Source organism: Choloepus didactylus, chromosome 5 (genome assembly GCF_015220235.1).
Source record: "Choloepus didactylus isolate mChoDid1 chromosome 5, mChoDid1.pri, whole genome shotgun sequence".
Taxonomy (NCBI): Eukaryota; Metazoa; Chordata; class Mammalia; order Pilosa; family Megalonychidae; genus Choloepus; species Choloepus didactylus.
This window is the reverse complement of record NC_051311.1, coordinates 14,511,918-14,533,810: the sequence shown is the minus strand read 5'-3', so window position 1 is coordinate 14,533,810 and position 21,893 is coordinate 14,511,918. Positions and strand designations below refer to the sequence as shown.

The 21,893-nt window shown below is 37.7% G+C and overlaps 1 protein-coding gene across 3 annotated transcripts in view; it reads right to left on the bottom strand.

The window, feature by feature from the left end:
- Nucleotides 1-463: 463 nt before the first annotated feature.
- MPP7 (membrane palmitoylated protein 7) overlaps nt 464-21,893 on the bottom strand; it is a 260,841-nt gene continuing 239,411 nt past the window's right edge. For all 3 annotated transcript variants that reach the window (XM_037837977.1, XM_037837978.1, XM_037837979.1), the window contains exons 14-17: nt 5,452-5,545; nt 4,314-4,422; nt 2,633-2,776; nt 464-777 (exon numbers count right to left, since the gene is read on the bottom strand). In XM_037837977.1, the coding sequence (XP_037693905.1) occupies nt 598-777; nt 2,633-2,776; nt 4,314-4,422; nt 5,452-5,545 (527 nt within the window). In that variant the 3' untranslated portion in view covers nt 464-597. The remainder of the gene's footprint in view (nt 778-2,632; nt 2,777-4,313; nt 4,423-5,451; nt 5,546-21,893) is intronic.

The window sequence follows — 21,893 nt, the reverse complement described above, 5'->3', positions numbered from 1 at the left end:
GAGAGTACTCTTTCAAGGCAAATTTTCAGTAATTCCTTTAAGAAAGATTTTAAAATGCACACACTGTGAATATATTGTGTATATGTAAGAAAAAGCTCCTTCTTTCAGCCTAGTAAGAGGACCTGTTACTGCCAGCCAGTTAAATCTCTGATACTTCACCTGGAAAACAGTGAAGGGGGCCCTTTCTGTCTGGGGCTGCCCAAAGCTGCAGTTTAATAACCTTTTAAACTGCTAACATGTCAACTCAATGGCAGTGACCACATCTGAGACCCTCTGAATTTCAATATATATTAAATCCCTAGCTATATGTCTTTAAAAAAAAAAAAATTTAACCTCTTTTCAAGAAAGAGCTATATGAAAGACAATCAGATGGTTCAACTCTTTGCTCAGAATATAGTACTGTGCAAATTTTGATTTTGGATCTTACAGTTATATATAAGCTGTACAAGGAGACAGACAAAACTGGCATTCAGTTTTACTGAGATGATACATTTATGACAGCAATAAAGAGTTTTAAAAACCCTACCACCAAAATAGTAACTGATTGTTTTCTAATCTTGCACTCTATAAAAAGATGATTATGGAAATTTTCCTTAGTTATGAGTGTAACCAGCTCACTGGAACCCAGTGGGTATCTGTCTCTAATTTGTCAAACGTTGCTTTTAGCTCGTTGAATGCCATGGTGAGATCATCGTTTACTATAATTTTGTCAAAAAGATGACCATATTGATTTTCCATTATCTGTGCAGATTTAATCATTTCTTGAAAGTCTTCTTCCTACCAAAGGAAGTATTTAAAGAAAAACTGGTTAGGCAATTACATCATTTCACATCAGTGCAAACACTTCATAACTGTTTACCTAATGCTGGTTCATTCTTGCACCTCAACCAGAAACAAAACTTACCCTCTTTAACCACAAATGCCTCAGAAGTTGTAATTTCTAATACATCACTCTGATTTCTTGTCACTCAGCTGCTCTGATAAGAGCCCAATCTCCTGCCTTCTCTGAATTTCAGGATAACTAGCCATCACCTTAACAGCTTAGGGATATTCCTGTATTAAAAGAGCTACTGAGAAGCTTACAAGGGGTAGACAGTGTGACTGTGAAAACCTTGTGGATCACACTCCCTTTATTCAGTGTATGGACGGATGAGTAGAAAAATAGGGACAAAAACTAAATGAAAAATAGGGAGGGATGGGGGGATGATTTGAGTGTTCTTTTTTACTTTTAATTTTTATTCTTATTCTTTCTGGTGTAAGGAAAATGTTCAAAAATAGCTTGTGGTGATTGCATATCTATATGATGGTACTGTGAATAGCTGATTGTACACCATGGATGACTATGGTATGTGAATATATCTCAATAAAACTGAATTTAATAAAAAAAAAAAAAAGAAAAGAGCTACTGAGAGAAGGAAGAACTGTCTTCCCTGACGCTCTGACTGGCTGCACTATATGTGCTTACTCATGGCAGGCTGTTCATAGTGCAGCCAAGTTTTTCAGAGTTGGATAAGTTTATGAAAGGAGAGATACCATCCCCTTCCTCTGTCTTGTTAGAAGTGGTCCAGGTGTTGTTCATTCTCACATTTTTGAAACCAGAAAGTATTTTAGTTGGCTACAAACTCAAGTCTATAGAATTGTATGCATAAATGTAAGTGAGCCAAATCCTAAGAATATGTTACCATTTATTATCTTTATTGAGAAACCCTTAAATTTATAAATAGTACAATCACTCCTTACATTGGGACATCCTGAAATAATTTCAGAGTCCACTTTTCAATGTCACATATGATTTCACAACAATAGAAAATTTAACTTCAGTGTTAATCAGGAGCACCAAGTAACTAACACCATACGGGAATACCTACTCAGCAGAGATATGTACTGCCAGTATTTTAGAAAAAAATATTTAACAAGTACTGGGAATTAAAAATACAATCAGTATTTTGTAATCACAATGAAGAATTTACAAATTAACACAGACTAAGGCTAAAGTTGAGTTAATTAAGAGCAAAAAAAAAAATGCTCTTGATATTTAATTTCCTTGCTTTTCATTTTTGATCCAAAGGTAGAATACATTATCTTGGGATTAAACACAAAAAACAATGAAGGCCTTGCTAGAAGCCATTAGAATCACTAACATACCACGGTCGCCGTTTCCAATGACACTCACAGGAAACACAAATATTATTATTGAGTAATAATACAAGTCTATTTGTCCTATACCCAAAATGAGACTTGTGCTGTGCTAAATTTGATGGCTGATGCAAGGAGATAAAAAGGCAAATCATTAAAATTTTCACAAAGAATATTGTTTTTAATGAGGAATGGTAATTGATTTTGGCATTTTTCTCTGTAAAAATAAGGATAATCTGAAAGCTAATTGGTGTAATTTTATGTAACAGTCTACAAAAATCTAAATGATAGCATACAAACCATTTTTGAGTCAATTTAATAAGAAGATCCACCCACAAAAGAACAAAAAGCAATTAGAGTGCATTAGTTCAAAATGTATGTAGCTAAATACAATTCTAACTTTTACGGATTTTGGATGACAGCTCCACATGGTACAGTCTTTCCAGATATGCTGGGAGCTCCACATAAGGATTACTCTCAACAGCCTTGTACTCACCGTAAAGGGTTTCGCGGCACCTTGGTCATCTCTGCTTGAAATAATCTTTGCATTTTTTCTTGTCACTCTCAAACGCTCTATTGGTGGAGGCTTTATAAATATCACATATGGCTTAAATTCTAGTGTCCTTAAATGCTTCACTGTCTGTGAGGAAGAAAATGAGTTTTCTTGTATTTCTTTATAACATCATGAGTGAGTTTTATAATAAAACTAATTTTTATTTCTAAGAGAAAATACCATACAATTATTTTCTAATTAAGGTCAGTAGAGTTTTCAGTATGTTAATATTGAATCAGTTGTTGGCAATTAAATGTAAAAACACCCCTGAAAAGATGCTGGAGAATGTAACTTGCCTTATGATATGTTTTGCAATATGCTAAAATCAATATAGAGCAGCAGTGTCTAAAATACCATGAAACTGGTTTTTAGATCAAATACCCAAAGGATGGCAGGAGTTAAGTAACTTTTTTGTCCACGGAAGCCTTCCAATCAGCTACTCCAGCCTCAGTTCTGGTTCTTTCACTCTGCCCTCCAGGTGTCCTGAAATAGCAGATGCCCGTTCTCCACGAAGATTGCCAATATCCTCTTGTCAAATATTCACTCTATCTAGGCTCTGCTTCTGGAGACTCGTCTCTCATCAAGGGTGAAGGGGAGTACAGGGACAGTTGAGTGATACACTTGATCTGTCTGTCCAGATCTCTCCGCAATATGCAAATAATTCATAAATTCCACTGAGAGGTTAGGAAGTCAGGCTGTGTGTGCGTGTGAGAGCGAGTGTGTAGCGGCAGGGCTGGGGAAGGAGGTGGTGAGGCACTGCAGGTTTAGAATTTAAACTACACTGAGGAGCTCTGGAGTGAACGGGCCCAGGGCACTGGCAGAGGGTTTCTGCACAAACAGAAGAAACCCATTCATGGCTGGTGCCCAGCTCAGGATTCTGAGCCCCTGCAGATCCATATTTATCTTTTTTAAGAGGGTTGAAGGCTTCTCTGGGTCATTCTGGCATTTGGAGGCCAGCGGTGGAGGGGAAACTGTGGCCCTTGGCTGATGAGGACACTGCTGTGGGTTGGGATCTGCTGGAGGGTACGCAGAATGACAAGGAACTGAACAGCTTCTTCCACAGATCAGTCCAGAAGGTTCCTGCCAGCTCCCAGGCTGAAAGGGAAAGCACCCAACTGACAAGTGCAAGAGGGAGCTCATTCATCACAATTTCTTTGAAATGCCACATCGTTTGAGTTGGCTGGGTGGTACTTTTAGGATATATTTAGAACCAAAAACAAAGAAAGGGGACCAAGAACCAAAGTGTCCACTGTTAAAAATTATAAACACTTATAATAATACACAACACATAAACATGTATTACTCACAGAAAAATGTAACATTTTTAAAAATAAAAGATACATAGACAAAATATCTAAGAGTCATTGTACTTGCCAAAATGGATTATAAACAAGAGCTACAAAAGTATATCTTGAGTTTCCCCCCACCCACCTTCTTGAACAATATTAGGGGCCTTTTTCTCACTGAAGACTTCTCAAATTACATTTATATGCTTTTGTCATCTTAGAAAAGCCCATGTATGCCAAAACTGAGGATTCAAATTTATCTCATATTGAAATGTTCACATGTATGGTAATAGATTATGTGGGTCGGAGGGAGGTTGACTAGTTCATTGTTTACTTACGTGAGGCTGGACATCCAACAAACAAACTTTATTTTTAGCTAGGACAGACCGGACTGAGTCTATACTTGTGCCATAATAGTTGTTTTTATATTCACCATATTCAATAAACCTGTAGAAAATTAGAGATGCATCAGCATCGTTTGCGAATTAAAATTTTAGGTGGCAAGATATTACTCATTTGTAAAAGAGATGTTTTCGCTGAACGTAATTTTTTATTGTGTTTAATAAAATAAATAGGGCAAGTGCTTCAGAATGTCAAAATTTAAAAAAATCTTCTATTTTACATTTTCAAATCAGTAACACTTGCTTGTATTACACTTACGCAGAAAAAAAAGTACTTGAGTCCAGCAGAACTATAATGTTTTCCATCACTTCTTTTTCAGAACTAATGCAATGCAATAAAACAGTGAATAATCCAAACAATAGAAACTACTGAAATTTCATTGCACAGACAGACTAACCAAGCTTGAGGAGGGTCCCAGAGGTGGCTAATGGGCCCAGGGCGGCCGATTATGTGCTATAAAAACATAATTGCTGGGCCAAAAAAGAAAAAAGCAGTTTGATGTTTCAATAAAATCCCACAATCCTGTGTTAAAACACACATTGCACTCTGATACCCTAAAATATTCATGCTTCAGTAAATGGAAAATGGTGGTGGGGGGGCAATAAAAACTGGACTAGCTACAGAATACGGTACAAGCAAGATAATCAACATTATTTCATTTTTTGAAGAGCCAATGAGATAAAGAGGTAGGTATGTAGAGGAGATTGTAGAATTAGGGACAAATGTGGTTGTTAATTAATTTTTAAAAAATAAAACTCCATCCAAATTAAAGTAAGATTCAATTTGTGGGGTGGAAGGGGGGTTGCAATAATAAACCAGCAACCTTCTCTCATTCTCCAAAATAATTCCTACAGGTTTAACTTAACAGAAATGTAGACGTTCTAAGGTTATTAGAAATTAGAGGCAAAGATTGATAAAAATTACTAGCTGAAATATCACCTTTTTTCACTTTCATATATTATAAAAATTAAAACATATTTCAAAGGGAGGGGAGCCCTCAATCATCTAATGCTGGATATACAGTCATATGTTTAAAAATAATAGTCACGAAAATTCTTAAACATTTCCACATACTTGTTATTTTGTACATCTGTCTCAAACAAATGCTTGGAAATGAAAATATATTCAACACCATCACTCTCTTGGCTTCTTCTTGCTCTTGTAGTATCTGTGATTTAATTTAAAAAGGTTAGAGAAGCCCACATCAGCTACCTTAAGGAAAATACTAAAAAAGAAATCACCACATGCATTTAATTAAAGCACTTTTTTGAACAAGTTTTAAAAATGTATTTAAAGAAAGCAATATAAGTAATAAAATATAGCACAGTGTCAACTCTGATTTTCTACTGATATTAAAATTATATTAATTTGATGAGGGATTCAAAATTCAATTGCACTGTGTGCCTGTGCTATTATCCACTATTCTGAACTCTCTAAAATGCTAATTAAAAGAAAATGGTACCTAAACCCTTAAGAAAAAACCCTTTCTTTTGCATTTAATATATATGCCTATTTTCCTGACTTATTGATCTGTATTCCTTATTCCCCACCAGGTTATAAGGTAAACTTTGAACTTACTGTACTATCTTCACCACATGGCACACTGTGGGTGTGCCACTGGCGTTTTGTTTTACAAACTGAAGGAAGTCAAAGATCTCTATTTCTTATTCATTCCTTCTCTGCAAAGCTATAAACAGTATCTTCTTAGAATACCACTGAACTTCCAAACTTTCAGTAATTAAAAATGGTCTTTTGCCTAATTGCTCATTAGTAAATTATAATTGGAACAGAAAACACATGATAGAGGAGTAACTTTAAAAAAATACCCTAAGGAGTTCCAGTGCTGATATGGCAAGGGTAAGCCCAGTACAGCCATCCTTTCTGCTGATTACAACTGGAAATTCTGGTCCATAAACAACTATTTGAGTATTGTGAAAATAAATAAAAGCAGCTGGGTTGTAGAGGCGAGTCAACCTGCTTTGGGATAATTTTAACATTTTTTTTTTTTTTCACTTTGCTTTGCCCTAAATAGGCAGGTATCACTCAGAGAGCATATGATAGATGCGTGATAAACTCCCATAGAAACCCTGACTTTTCTGTAAGAGGAACCAGAAAAAGGAGCCCCTGGCAGTTAAAGAGTATGGGCGGAATCCTACGGGGACATAGCCAGAGAAGAAAATACTCTTATTCTGTGTATGAACCAACACAAGTTTAAGAGTAACCCTAAGCTGCACATCTGCAATTCAGACTTAAACCTGTGCACCAAAGATTTTAAGAATTGATCTGAAATTAGAATACACATGTCTCAGTCTAACACCTGCATAATGGATGCACAGAGCAGACCCAAGCCAATGCAGAAAAGGCTCAGAGAACTGAACTGAGATTTACCATGGATCCGCGTCTCAGACTAATTTCTAAACTACTCATGACAGGAAAGAGGGTTAGAGAATTAAACTGAGATTTAAACCACAACCCACAGAAAATGAGAGAGCTTATGGTCTGAACATAAGCTGGTTGATTACCTGGATAAAACGAAACATATCATTCTCTACTGGGTAGAAACAGGACCTAGAGTTGATACAATGGTACAATCACAACATCCAGAATGCAATCTGAAATTATTCAACACAAAAGAACCAAGAAAACATGACCAATTCTCAAGGGGAAAGATAACAGAGGGCAGCCCTGAGAGGTCCTGGAAACTGGAACTATCAAAGACTTTAAAGCAACTATTTTAACTATGCTTCGTAGGGTAAAGGAGAACACACTTGAAATGAATGAAAATACGAATTCTTAGCAGAAAAACAGGAACCAAATGGAAATTTTAGAAATGAAAAATACACTATCTAAGAGCAACACTTCACTGGATGGCTCTGAAGCAGAATGGAGAGGACACAGACAGAGCCAGTGAACCTGAAGACAAATCAACAGAAATCACATAATCTGAACAACAAAGAGACAAAAGGTTGAAAACACATAAATGGAGCCCAAGGTACCTATGTAATCATTTTCATACGTCCAACATATATATAAAATTGGGGTCCTAGAAGGATAGGCAAGAGAAATTGGTGCAGAAAAAATATATTTGGGTGAATAATGGCTGAAAACATCTAAAATCAGGTGAAGTACATAATTTAGATACGCATATTATAATCCATACAGCAGCCACTAAAAAAAGTAATACAAAGAAATACGACCAGAAGCAAATAAAGTTGAATACTAAAAAATTCAAATAATCAAAAAGATGTCAAAAAGGAAAACAATAAAAAAACAGAGGGAACAAAGAGAAAACAAATGATAAAATAGTATACCTAAATTCAATCATTTCCAAAATTACAGTAAATGATAATGGCCCAAATAATCCAATTAAAAGGCAGAGATCAAGAGAATAGTTAAAACTGCAAGACCTTTATACATGATGGCTAAAAGTACAGAAGAAAAACATGTTAAATATAAAGACAAGAACAGAATGGAAGTAAATAGATGGAAAAAGATGTACCATGTAAACAAGTAAGCATAAGAAGGCTGAAGGAGCTGTTTTAATACCAGATAAAATAGATTTCAAAACAAAGAGTACCTCCAGAGATTAAACATTTGATAACGATAAAGGGGAAATTGACAATTATAAAGTCAATAATAACAAAGCTTCAAAATACATAAAGCAAAAATTGGATAAATTAAAGGGAGAAAAGGAGAATTTCACTATCAGATGTCAACACCTCTCTCTCTAAACAATTGATAGAACTAGACAAAATATACTTAACGATCCAGAAGATCTTAACACTATCAAATACTTGGTTCTAATTAACATCTATACAACACCACATCCAATAACTGTGGAATACACATTCTTTTCAAGAGTACATGACATATTCACCAAAATATAGATCATATACTGAATCATAAAAAAAGTCTCAATAAAATTAAAAGGACTGAAAACATATGGAATATACTCTCTAAATCAAAAAATTAAATATAAAAACCAATGACAAAACAATATCTATGAAAATCTTAAATATCTGAAAATTAAAAAAACATTTTAAAGTAATTGGTGGATCAAAGAGGAAATATCAAGTGAAATCATAAAATATTATGAACTAAATAACAAGGGAAAGAAAACATGTCAAATTTTTAGGCTAAAGAAAATATAGGGCTTAGAGGCAAACTTATAGTTGTAAATACTTATAACAGAAAAGACCATTCTAAAATCAGGGTCTGAAGGGTCCACCTTAAGTAGTAGAAAAAGACAAAAGTAAACCCAAAGCAAATAGAAAGAGAAACTAGTAGCAAAAATCAATAAAACAGAAAAAAAAGACAGGTCATAAAGAAAAATAAACAACAAAGTGTACAAAATCTAGTTAATTGGAGGCGGGGCAAGATGGCGGAGTGGTGAGGAGCAGAATTTTGTCTCTCCCCTAGAGCAGCTGGCAATTACCCAAGAACTATATGAAACAGTGTTTTCGGGGTCTCCAGTAACCAGTCACACATTGGACACAAGTTTGGAATTGGAGGAAAAGCTGAGATCGCAGCGAACACTGTAAGTTCCCCGGACCAGGGGTCTGGCGCCCCTCCCCACCCAGATTTCACAGACTGTCTTGCTGCCGGCTCCCTGAAAGGGGGGAAAAAAAAAAAACCAAAAAACAGCAATCTGCTGAGGGCAAGAAGGGAGGCTCAACCCAGCCTCAACTGCAGAATTAATTAACAAATTAATTGACTAACTTTGGGAGCTGGGGTGCTAAAGAAGGGCTGGGATCCAAGAAGTGGGGGCATGTAAAAGTGGGCACCCATTCCCAGACTCCAAAAAAGCCATTTTTTTTTTCCCCTTACATTTCCTCCCTTCTGGCTTCTCACTGATCCCTTATCTTTTTGCACTTCAATAGCCCCCGGCAGGGGTGGAACTGAAGCTGTTGGAGAGTAATTATCAGACAATAGCCCAAAGCATACCTTTAAATGCTCTATTCTGACACTGACAAAACTTCCAGGCTGGGGAAAGACATTTAAAAGAGACTCTTTTTTCTTTTTTTTTTTCCTTTTTTCTTTTTCTTCATTTCTTTTCTACTTTTTTTTTTTTTTTTAATCTAAAAGTAATATATGTGGTTATTTTCTATCGGAAAGCCCAGGTTGAGGGACTAGGCTGGGCTTGAAGGGAGACAGAGTGCCCACAGTGTCTTTGAATTCCCTATTCACTACTGAAGGCCTCCAGCCCCGTCTTTAATTGGCAACTCAGGCTGACCAAGGAATCTACCTGGAGAGGCCCCAAAGAGGAGAGAGGAGAAGGGAATAGTGCCCCTGAGAGACAACTGGAGTTCTGAGGATTGGGAGAGTGGAGGGAGGCCCAGCTCAACTGGCAGTCCTCCTTCTGGGAATTCAGACCCCAGGGGCTGGAATTCAGATTCCGGCTTCAGTCAGCCACGCCCCTGACAGGATCAGAGTCACCAGGAGAACTAAAGGCTCCATACCTCCTTACACTGGTGGGGGAGCTGCGGGCTGGCCAGTGCCGCGTGCTGGACAGGAGAGGAAAGGCACCAATTCTAAAGGCCTCATAGGAGGGTCTCATTCTCAGGAAAACTCCATACTCTCCCAATGAGACCTGGGCCTCACTAGACTGGGAAAATCTGACTAGGCTCGACCATATCTGAGGAGACCCACTCACAAAAAGGTTACATAGAGGCAGAGCAAGAAACAGAAAAAACAAGAGGGGAAAAATTCTGATCAACTAAATAGAACCTAAGTTAGAGGTCTAGAATAAGTTGAACTGAATAACAGAGGCCAGGAAACAAAGCCAACCAACAAGAAAACCGCAAGGTAAAAGACAGAAAACATGCTCCAAAATAAACTAATCAAGAGAATCAGATGCCTAGACAACTTAAGATAACAAGCCATACCAGGAAACACGAAAACATGGACCAGCCAAAGGAACAAACTAATAGCTCAGCTGAGACACAGGAGTGGAGGCAACTAATGCTAAATAAATTTGATGAAATGAAGGAAGATATAGCAAAAGAGCTGAAGGATATAAAGAAGACACTGGCTGACCATAAAGAAAAATTCATAAACTTAAAAAAACAAATGGCAGAACTCATGGGAATGAAGGCCACAATGGAGGAGATGAAAAACACAATGGAGGGACACAACAGTAGATTTGAACAGGCAGAAGAAAGGATCAGTGAACTGGAAGACAGGTCATTCGAATTCATACACACAAAAGAACAGATGGTGAAAAAAATGGAAAAATATGAGCAGGGTCTTAGGGAGCTGAGTGACAACATGAAACACACAAATACACGTGTTATGGGTATCCCAGAAGGAGAAGAGAGGGGAAAAGGGGCAGAAAGAGTAATAGAAGACATATTCACTGAAAATTTCCCAACTCTTATAAAAGACAGAAAATTAGAGATTCAAGAAGTACAACATACCCCAAATAGAATAGATCCCAATAGACCTACTCCAAGACACTTACTGGTCAGATTGTCCAATGTCAAAGACAAAGAGAGGATTCTGAAAGCAGCAAGAGAAAAGCAATCCATCACATATGTTCTAGTTTGCTAATGCTGTAGAATGCAAAACACCAGAGATGGATAAGCTTTTATAAAACGGGGATTTATTTCACTACACAATTACAGTCTTAAGGCCACAAAGCGTCCAAGGTAACACATCAGCAATCGGGTACCCTCACCGGAGGATGGCCAATGGTGTCTGGAAAACCTCTGTTAGCTAGGAAAGCAGCTGGCATCTGCTCCAAAGCTCCGGCCTCAAAACGGCTTTCTCCCAGGACGTTCCTCTCTAGCAAGCTTGTTCCTCTTCAAAACATCACTCCCAGCTGCACTCTCTTTTCTCTCTTTGAGTCAGCTCATTTATATAGCTCCACCAATCAAGGCCCACCCCGAATGGGTGGGGCCACACCTCCATGGGAACATCTCATCAAAATTATCTCCCATAGCTGGGTGGGGCACACTCCAAGCAAATCTAACCAGCACCAAAACTTCTGCCCCACACAAGACTACAAAGATAATGGCATTTGGGGGACACAATACACTCAAACTGGCACATTCCACCCCCTGGAACCCAAAATGGCATTATCTTTCCAAATACAAAATACATTCATTCCACAAAACCACAAAAACTTAAATCATTTCAGTAACAAAAGTTAAGCACAAAATCCCATCAAAATCAATTTAGGCATGGTCAGTCCTAAGGCATAATTCCCCGCTAGCTGTGGATTTGTGAACTTAGAACAAGTTATATGCTTCCAATATACAAAGGAGAGACATTCATAGGATAAACATTTCCATTGCCATAAGGAGAAACAGTAAGGAAAACAGGGTTAACAGGAGCAAAACAGTTCCTAAAACCCACAGGACAAAGTCCATTGGATTTCAAAGTCTGAGAGTCATTTACAGAACAACGTTGCATCCTTGGGGCTTGAGAGAGCGGGAGCCTAACCCTTCCTAAGGGCCTTTGTGGCAGCCCTTTTCTCTCCAAATGCTTGGGTGAGTGCTCCAACATTTCCACACATTGGGGAGACCACCTTCTCGGCCCCACCCTCCTCAAACGTCGGGGCAGCTCCTGGATTCCCTTCCATCTCCGGGGCACACGCTCAACCCCTTCAGAACAGTGTGGTGGCAGCCAGGCTCTCCCCAATTCCCTGGAAATGTGCTCCACCCTCTTTGGGACCTGAGGTGGCAAAACTCTTCCAGAGCATCGAGGCGGAAAGCCCGCCCTCGACCTCCAGGGCAAACTCACCCCTTCCATGCATGTGGGCTGCTCCGCTCTCCCAGCCCTAAACCTCTTGACTCCAGACCTCAACCTCCATGGCTCTGTCTTTGAAGAGATTTTTCCTTTAATTTTTTCCTTGTCTGTCTCCTCCAGTCCAGACCGGCAATGGCTCCGTCTATAAAGATCTCGCAAAAATTCTGTTGGCTTTGCATGAAGCATGCAGGGGTCAAAGCTATCAGACAATAGGAGTTTCCACAAATCCTTTCTGCTTAACTCCTTATCCAATCTTGGCTTGTCCTCAGGTTGGGCTGTAGCTTCTGGGATTCTACCCACTGGAAGCCTGTAATTTTCCAAGCCATCAACTTCTGGTTTCTTTGAACCCAAGAGTTCAGTTCTAAGTTTATCTCTCTCTGCTCGCATTTTACTATAAGCTGCAAGGAGAAGCCAGGATACTTCCTCCACACGTAGTCTGGAGATCTCCTCAGCTAAGTATTCCAAGTTGTTGCTTCCAGATTCTTCCTTCCATCTGACACCAGGACTCAATTTTGCCAAATTCTCTGCCACTTTAAAACAAGGATCGCCTTTCTTCCAGTTTACAACACATTCATCATTTCTGTTCAAGTCCTCATCAGAAGTATTTTTAGAGTCCATATTTCCACAAACAGTCTCTTTAAAGCAGTTTTGGCCTTTTCTATCAAGCTCCTCACAACTCTTCCAGAAACTCCCCCTTATCCATTTAAAAAGCCGTTCCAACATGTTTGGTATTTGCAGACTCAGCAGCAAAAGCACCCCACTTCTCTGGTACCAAAATCTGTTCTAGTTTGCTAATGCTGCAGAATGCAAAACACCAGAGATGGATAAGCTTTTATAAAACGGGGATTTATTTCACTACACAATTACAGTCTTAAGGCCACAAAGCGTCCAAGGTAACACATCAGCAATCGGGTACCCTCACCGGAGGATGGCCAATGGTGTCTGGAAAACCTCTGTTAGCTAGGAAAGCAGCTGGCATCTGCTCCAAAGCTCCGGCCTCAAAACGGCTTTCTCCCAGGACGTTCCTCTCTAGCAAGCTTGTTCCTCTTCAAAACATCACTCCCAGCTGCACTCTCTTTTCTCTCTTTGAGTCAGCTCATTTATATAGCTCCACCAATCAAGGCCCACCCCAATGGGTGGGGCCACACCTCCATGGGAACATCTCATCAAAATTATCTCCCATAGCTGGGTGGGGCACACTCCAAGCAAATCTAACCAGCACCAAAACTTCTGCCCCACACAAGACTACAAAGATAATGGCATTTGGGGGACACAATACACTCAAACCGGCACAACATACAAGGGAAAGTCAATAAGACTATGTACAGATTTCTCTGCAGAAACCATAGAGGCAAGAAGACAGTGGCATGATATATTTAAGATACTGAAAGAGAAAAACTGCCAACCAAGAATTCTATATCCAGCAAAACTTTCCTTGAAAAATAAGGGAGAGATTAAAACATTTTCAGAAAAACAGACACTGAGAGAGTTTGTGAATAAGAGACCAGCACTACAAGAAATACTAAAGGGAGTGCTACAGGCTGATAGGAAAAGACAGGAGAGAGAGAGTTGGAGAAGAGTGCACAAATGAAGATTATCAGGAAAGGTAAAAGGAGAGGAAAAAATAACATATGACATATAAATTCCAAAAAACAAAATGGCAGTAGAAAGTACTGCCCTTACAGTAATAACACTAAATGTAAATGGATTAAACTCCCCAATAAAAAGACACAGACTGGCAGAATGGATTAAAAAACAGGACCCATCTATATGCTGTCTACAAGAAACTCACTTTAGACACAAGGACAAACATAGACTGAAAGTGAAAGGTTGGAAAAAGATATTTCATGCAAACAACAACCAGAAAAAAGCGGGAGTAGCTATATTAATATCAGACAAGTTAGACTTCAAAAGCGAAACAATTAAAAGAGACAAAGAAGGACACTATATATTAATAAAAGGGTCAATTCATCAAGAAAACAAAACAGTCATAAATATTTATGCACCAAACCAGAATGCCCCAAAATTCATGAGGCAAACACTGCGATCACTGAAAGGAGAAATAGATACCTCTACAATAATAGTTGGAGACTTCAATACACCACTCTCATCAATGGATAGAACATCTAGACAGAGGATCACTAAAGAAACAGAGATGTTGAATTGTATGATAAATGAACTAGACTTGACAGACATTTATAGAACACTACATCCAACAACAGCAGGATACACTTTTTTCTCAAGTGCTCATGGAACATTCTCTAGGATAGACCACATGTTGGGTCACAAAGCAAGCCTCAACAAATTTAAAAATATTGATATTATACAAAACACTTTCTCAGACCACAATGGAATGAAGTTGGAAATAAATAAAAGGCAGAAGGTCATAAAATTCACTAACATATGGAGGCTAAACAACACCCTCTTAGAAAACCAGTGGGTAAAGGAAGAAATTACAAGAGAAATTAGTAAATACCTCGAGGCAAATGACAATGAAAACACAACTTATCAAAACTTATGGGATGCAGCAAAGGCGGTGCTGAGAGGGAAATTTATTGCCCTAAATGCCTATATTAAAAGAGAAGAGAGAGCAAAAATTGAAGAGTTAACTGCTCACCTGGAGGAATTAGAGAAACAACAGCAAACTAACCCCAAAGCAAGCAGAAGGGAAGAAATAACAAAGATTAGAGCAGAAATAAATGCAATTGAGAACAGGAAAACAGTAGAGAGAATCAACAAAACCAGAAGTTGGTTCTTTGAGAAAATCAATAAAATCGATGGACCACTGGCTAGGTTAACAAAAAAAAAGAGAGAGCAGATGCAAATAAATGCAATCAGAAATGGGAAAGGAAATATAACTACCGACCCTGCAGAAATTAAGGAGATAATGAGAAGATACTATGAGCAACTATATGCTAATAAACTAGACAACTTAGATGAAATGGACAACTTCCTAGAAAAGCATAAACAAAAAACATTAACTCAAGAAGAAATAGATGACCTCAACAAACCAATCACAAGTAAAGAGATTGAGACAGTCATCAAAAAGCTCCCAAAAAGGAAAAGCCCAGGACCAGATGGTTTCACATGTGAATTCTACCAAGCATTCAAGAACGAATTAGTACCAATCCTGCTCAATCTCTTCAAAAAAACTGAAGTAGAGGGAAAGCTACCTAACTCTTTCTATGAAGCCATCATCACCCTAATACCAAAACCAGGCAAAGATGCTACAAGAAAAGAAAATTATAGACCAATTTCTTTAATGAATATAGACGCAAAAATCCTCAACAAAATACTCGCAAATCGAATCCAGCAGCACATTAAAAGAATTATACACCACGACCAGGTGGGATTTATTCCAGGTATGCAAGGCTGGTTCAACACAAGAAAATCAATTAATGTAATACACCGCATCAATAAATCAAAGCAGAAGAACCACATGATCATCTCGATTGATGCAGAAAAGGCATTTGACAAAATTCAACATCCTTTCCTGATGAAAACACTTCAAAAGATAGGAATAGAAGGGAACTTTTTCAATATGATAAAGGCAATATATGAAAAACCCACAGCTAACATCACACTCAATGGGGAGAGACCGAAAGCTTTTCCTGTAAGATCAGGAACAAGACAGGGATGCCCACTATCACCATTGCTATTCAACATTGTGCTGGAAGTTCTAGCTAGAGCAATTAGGCAAGAAAAAGAAATAAAAGGCATGCAAATTGGAGAGGAAGAAGTAAAACTTTCACTGTTTGCAGATGACATAATTCTATATGTAGGAAATCCAGAAAAATCTAAAGCAAAGCTACTAGATCTAGTCAATGAATACAGCAAAGTAGCAGGCTACAAGATCAACACGCAAAAATCTGTAGCGTTCCGATACACAAGTAATGGGCAACAAGAGGAAGAAATCAAGAAAAAAATCCCATTTACAATAGCAACCAAAAGAATCAATTATTTAGGAATAAACTTAACCAAGGACACAAAAGACCTTTACATAGAAAACTATAAGAAACTGCTAAAAGAAACTGAACAAGACCTGAAAAAATGGAAGAACATACCATGTTCATGGATTGGAAGACTAAATATAGTTAAGATGGCAATTTTACCTAAACTGATTTACAGATTCAATGCAATACCAATTCAAATCCCAACAACTTACTTTACAGAAATAGAAAAACCAATAACTAAATTTATTTGGAAGGGTAAGGTGCCCCGAATAGCCAAAAATGTCTTGAGAAAGAGGAGTGAAGTGGGAGGTCTCACACTACCTGACTTTGAAGCATATTACAAAGCTACAGTGCTCAAAACAGCATGGTACTGGCATAAGGACAGATATACTGATCAATGGAATCGAATTGAGTGTTCAGAAGTAGACCCTCACATCTATGGACAACTGATCTTTGATAAGGCAGTGAAGCCGAAGCAACTGGGAAAGAGTAGCCTGTTCAATAAATGGTGTTTGGAGAACTGGATATCCATTTCCAAAAGAATGAAAGAGGATGTCCATCTCACACCGTATACCAAAATTAACTCAAAGTGGATCAAAGACCTAAACATTAGCACCAAGACCATAAAACTCTTAGAAGAAAATGTAGGGCAATATCTTAAAGATCTTGTGAAAGGAGGTGGTTTCTTAGACCTCACACCCAAGGCACGAGCAACCAAAGAACAAATAGACAAATGGGATCTCCTCAAAATTAAACACTTTTGTACATCAAAGGACTTTGTCAGAAAAGTCAAAAGGCAACCTACACAATTGGATATGATATTTGGAAACCACATATCAGATAAGGGTTTAATATCCCGAATATATAAAGGAATCCTGCTCATCTCAATACCAGAAAGACAAACGATCCAATTAAAAAATGGGCAAAAGACATGAACAGACATTTTTCTGAAGAGGAAGTACAAATGGCTCAAAAGCATATGAAAAAATGCTCAACTTCACTGGCTATTAAGGAAATGCAAATCAAAACCACAATGAGATATCATCTCACACCTACCAGAATGGCCATTATCCAAAAAACAGAAAATGACAAGTGCTGGAGAGGATGTGGAGAAAGAGGCACACTTATTCATTGTTGGTGGGAATGTAGATTGGTATAGCCACTCTGGAAGACAGTATGGAGGTTCCTCAGGAAGCTAAATATAGATTTGCCATATGACCCAGCTATTCCATTGCTGGGTATATACTCAGAGGAACTGAAACTTAAGACACAAACAGACATTTGTAAACCAATGTTTATTGCAGCATTATTCACAATTGCCAAGAGATGGAAACAGCCCAAATGCCCATCAAAGGACAAGTGGATAAACAAACTGTGGTATATACACATGATGGAATATTATGCAGCTGTAAGACAGAACAAAGACATGGATCATGTAATAATGTGGATGAACCTTGAGGACATTATGTTGAGTGAAGGTAGCCAGAAACAAAAGGACAAATTCTGTATGGTCTCACTAATATGAACAGATATTAATGAACAAACTTTGGGAGTTAAAAGCTGACAACACAGGCGACCAAGAGATAGAAAGAGGCCAGAGATCAGCCATCTGATGCTGAAGGAGTACAGAATGTTTAGGATTGATTGCATAGATCCAGAAATAGATAGCATAATACTGTGTGATGGTAGCACGGTATTGTAAGTACACTGAACAAAGATGTCTGTGAGTAAAGCTGAAAGAGGTGGGATAGGAGAATGTATGACACCAGAGTTAAAGATAGATGATAAAGACTGGGACTGTATAACGTGGCAAAAACTGGAGTGGCCAATGACTGTTACTAAATATACAAATATAAAAATGTTTTTGCATGTGGGAAAGCAAATGAATGTCAACCATGTAGAAATTTGATAAAGGGATGGTATACAGGAAAAAACATAATCAAAGCAAACTGGAGTTTATGGTCAACAGTAACATTATAATATACCTCCATTAAATGTAACAAAGGCAATACGCCAACGCTAAATGTATAAGAGAAGGGGATATAGAGGAGTAATATGGGATTCTTGGTAGTGGTGTTATTTGCTGTCCTTAGTAGTATATTGTATTGTATGACATGTTTTCTTTTTATCATTTTTTCTTATTGCTAAAAAAAAAAAAACAATTTTTCTTGTAGTAATCAGTATGTTCAAATGCTGATTGTGGTGATAAATGTACAACTTTATGATGATACCATGAACAACTGATTGTACACTGTGGATAAACGTATGGTATGTGAATATAACTCTATAAAACTGTAGGAAAATATATATACAGGAGTAAAAGTGTTGGAGAAAACATGGTGAGAGGTATGATGCCTCACCAATATGAACTAACTACAATGTATAAACTCAGAATTGAATCTTAGAACATAGCCTAACGTGGACACAATAATTGTAATAGTCCCTAGATTGTAAGCTCTTACAGCAGTTAACTCTATCCCTGAATTGTAAGGCCTATCTCTAAACTTTGAGATGCTGATCCCCTACCGTATGTTATCACAAACATTGGGACTGGCGGTTTGATGTGCTGAGCCCTCGAGCATGCAACTTGCCCTTATGAAGCTCATTACCACAAAGGAGAGTCTAAAGTTGTATGTAATGGTGCCTAAGAGTCTCCCCCTGAGTACCTCTTTGTTGCTCAGATGTGGCCCTCTCCCTCTCTGAGCCATCTCGACAGGTGAACTCGCTGCCCTCCCCCCTACGTGGGACCCGACTCCCAGGGGTGTAAATCTCCCTGGCAATGCAGAGTATGACTCCCGGGAATGAATGTGGACCTGGCATCGTGGGACTGAGAGTATCTTCTTGACCAAAAGGGGGGTGCAAAATGAGACGAAATGGTTTCAGTGGCTGAGAGATTCCAAATGGAGTCGAGAGGTCACTCTGGTGGACATTCTTATGCACTATATAGATAACACCTCTTAGGCTTTAATGTATTGGAATAGCTTTAAGTAAATAGCTGAAACTACCAAACTCCAACCTAGCAGTCTGGACTCCTGAAGACAATTATACAATAATGTAGATTACAAGGGGTGACAGTGTGATTGTGAAGACCTTGTGGATCACACCCCCTTTATCTAGTGTATGGATGAGTGGAGGAATGGGGATAAAAACTAAAGCACAAATGGGGTGAGATGGGGGGATGATTTGGGTGTTTTTTTTCACTTTTATTTTTTATTCTTGTTGTGGTTCTTTCTGATGTAAGGAAAATGTTCAGAGATAGATTGTGGTGACGAACGCATAACTATGTTATCATATTGTGGACAGTGGATTGTATATCATGGATGATTGTATGGTGTGTGAATGTATTTCAATAAAACTGAATATAATTAAAAAAAAAAATCTAGTTAATTGACCAAGAAAAAAGAGAACAAAAATCACCAATACACAGAATGAAAAAAAGGGTTAGTGTCACAGATCCTGTGGACATTTAAAAAGAGAATGAGAATGTAAATATATTTGCTAACTTAGATGAAATGGACAAATATCTTGCAAATACAACTCATCAAAATTATCACAAGGAGACCAAAAAATCTGAATACCCTTATGTCTATAAAATAACTGGTATTCATTTTTAAAAACCATTCCTAAAAGAAAGCTCCAGGCTTTGTTGGTGAATTCTATCAATCCTAGAAGAACAAAATAACACCAATCTTATGCAAATGTTTCCTGCAAATAGAGAAGGAATCACTGTTCAACTTATATTTATAAGATGAGCTCAGAAAAACCTGACAAAGAAATCAGAGAATTACAGACCAATATCCATTATGAATTTAGACATAAAAGTCCTTAACGCCATGGAGGTGAGAAGGCAGTGGCATGACATATTTAAAATCCTGAGAGAGAAAAATTTCCAACCCAAAATACTTTATCCAGCAAAACTCTCCCTCAAATTTGAGGGAGAGCTTAAATTTTTCACAGACAAACAAATGCTGAGAGAGTTTGCCAATAAAAGACCTGCCCTACTCCAGATACTAAAGAGAGCCCTACCAACAGAGAAACAAAGAAAGTAGAAAGAGATATAGAGAATTTTAACAGACATGTATAGAACCTTACATCCCAAATCACCAGGACACTCATTTTTATCTAGGGATCATGGATCTTTCTCCAGAAGGGACCATAGGCTGGGACATAAAATAAGCCTCAATAAATTTAAGGAGAAAAAAGAAAATTGAATATATTCAAAGCACATACTCCAACCACAATGGAATACAAGTAGAAGTCAATAATTTTTTGAATTGTAACTCCACTATTTACTTCCTACATGATATAAAATACACAAATTCTAAGGACAAATTAGTGGTTTTCAACTCAATGTAAAATATGTAATTTTTGACAAGAACTATATAAAGGTGGGGGGATGGAGGAGTATAGGAACATAGTTTATATGTCCTATAGAAGTTAAGCTGGTATCAAAGAGAAATGGGGGAAGGGGCAATGGGGAATTAAGAAATGAGTGTAGGGTTGCTGTTTGAGGTGAAGGGAAATTTCTAGCAATGGAGGGTGGGAAGGTGATAGCATTACAACATTCTAAATGCGATTAATCCCACTAATGGAAGGCTAGGGAGGGGGTGGAATGGGAAGATTTAGGCTGTATATATGTTTCCACAGTTGAGGAAAAAAAAAAACCAGTCTAAATAGACAACAATTGAATGCCAAGGACGACCCTGGATCGGATCGGACGATGGAGGACAGGAGGTTCAAAGGGACATAGTTGAGACATAAGGAAAAGGAAATATAGAATGTAAGCTTTGTATCATTGTTGAATCTCTTGTACTTCTTAGCTGCGCTTAATGGGGTTACATAAAAGAATGCTCTTGTTCATGGGAATTGTCTATGAGAATTATAGTGTTTGTTCAAGGATGTGTGCCGCTAGCTCTCATATGTTCAGAAGACAGAGCAATAGATGATGGATGACAGATAGGGAGGGAGGAAGGGAGGGAGGGAGGGAAAGAAATAGCGGTGGGACAACATGTTAAAGTTTGTGGATTGGGGGTATCGGGGTGAGGGGTCGGGGAATGCTGGAATTCTGTGTATAGGGTTTGTATGGTTTTTGCAACTGTTTCTATAACTTTGAATTTATTCCAAAATAAAATGTTAAAAAAAAAAAAGTCCTTAACAAAAATATTTTAGCAAGTCAAATCTGACAATATATCAATATAGTATCTATAAAAACACTATATCATGACCAAATAGAGTTTATATTAGGAATGAAAGGTTGGCTTAACATTTGATAATCAATGTAATTCACCATATTAACAGAATAATTAACGATAACACATAATAACAGTGTATGCAAGAAAAACATTTGAAAAATTCAACGCCCATTCATGCTAAGTCTCAACAAAACAGGAATAGTAAAGAACATCCTCAAACTGATAAGGGGCATCAATGAAACATCTATAGCGAACATCATACTTGATGGTAAGAGACTGAATTGTTCCACTCTGAGATCAAGAACAAGGCAAGGATGTTTGTTAAATAACACAAAAGTAACTTCAAATAGATCACAGACCTAAATGTAAAATCTAAAATTATAAAACTTTTAGAAGAAAATAGTAGAATGTTTTCAAAATCTTCAGATAGCAAGGGTTTTTATAACACAAAAAGCATGAAATATAAAAGAAAAATGGATAAATTTAATCATCAAAATTAAATACTTTTGCTTTTATGAAAGACATCATTAAGAGAAGGCAAGACAGGGTAAAAGAAAATATTTCTAACATATTTGTCAGATTAAAGAACTATCAAAACTCAATAATGACACAAGCAACACAA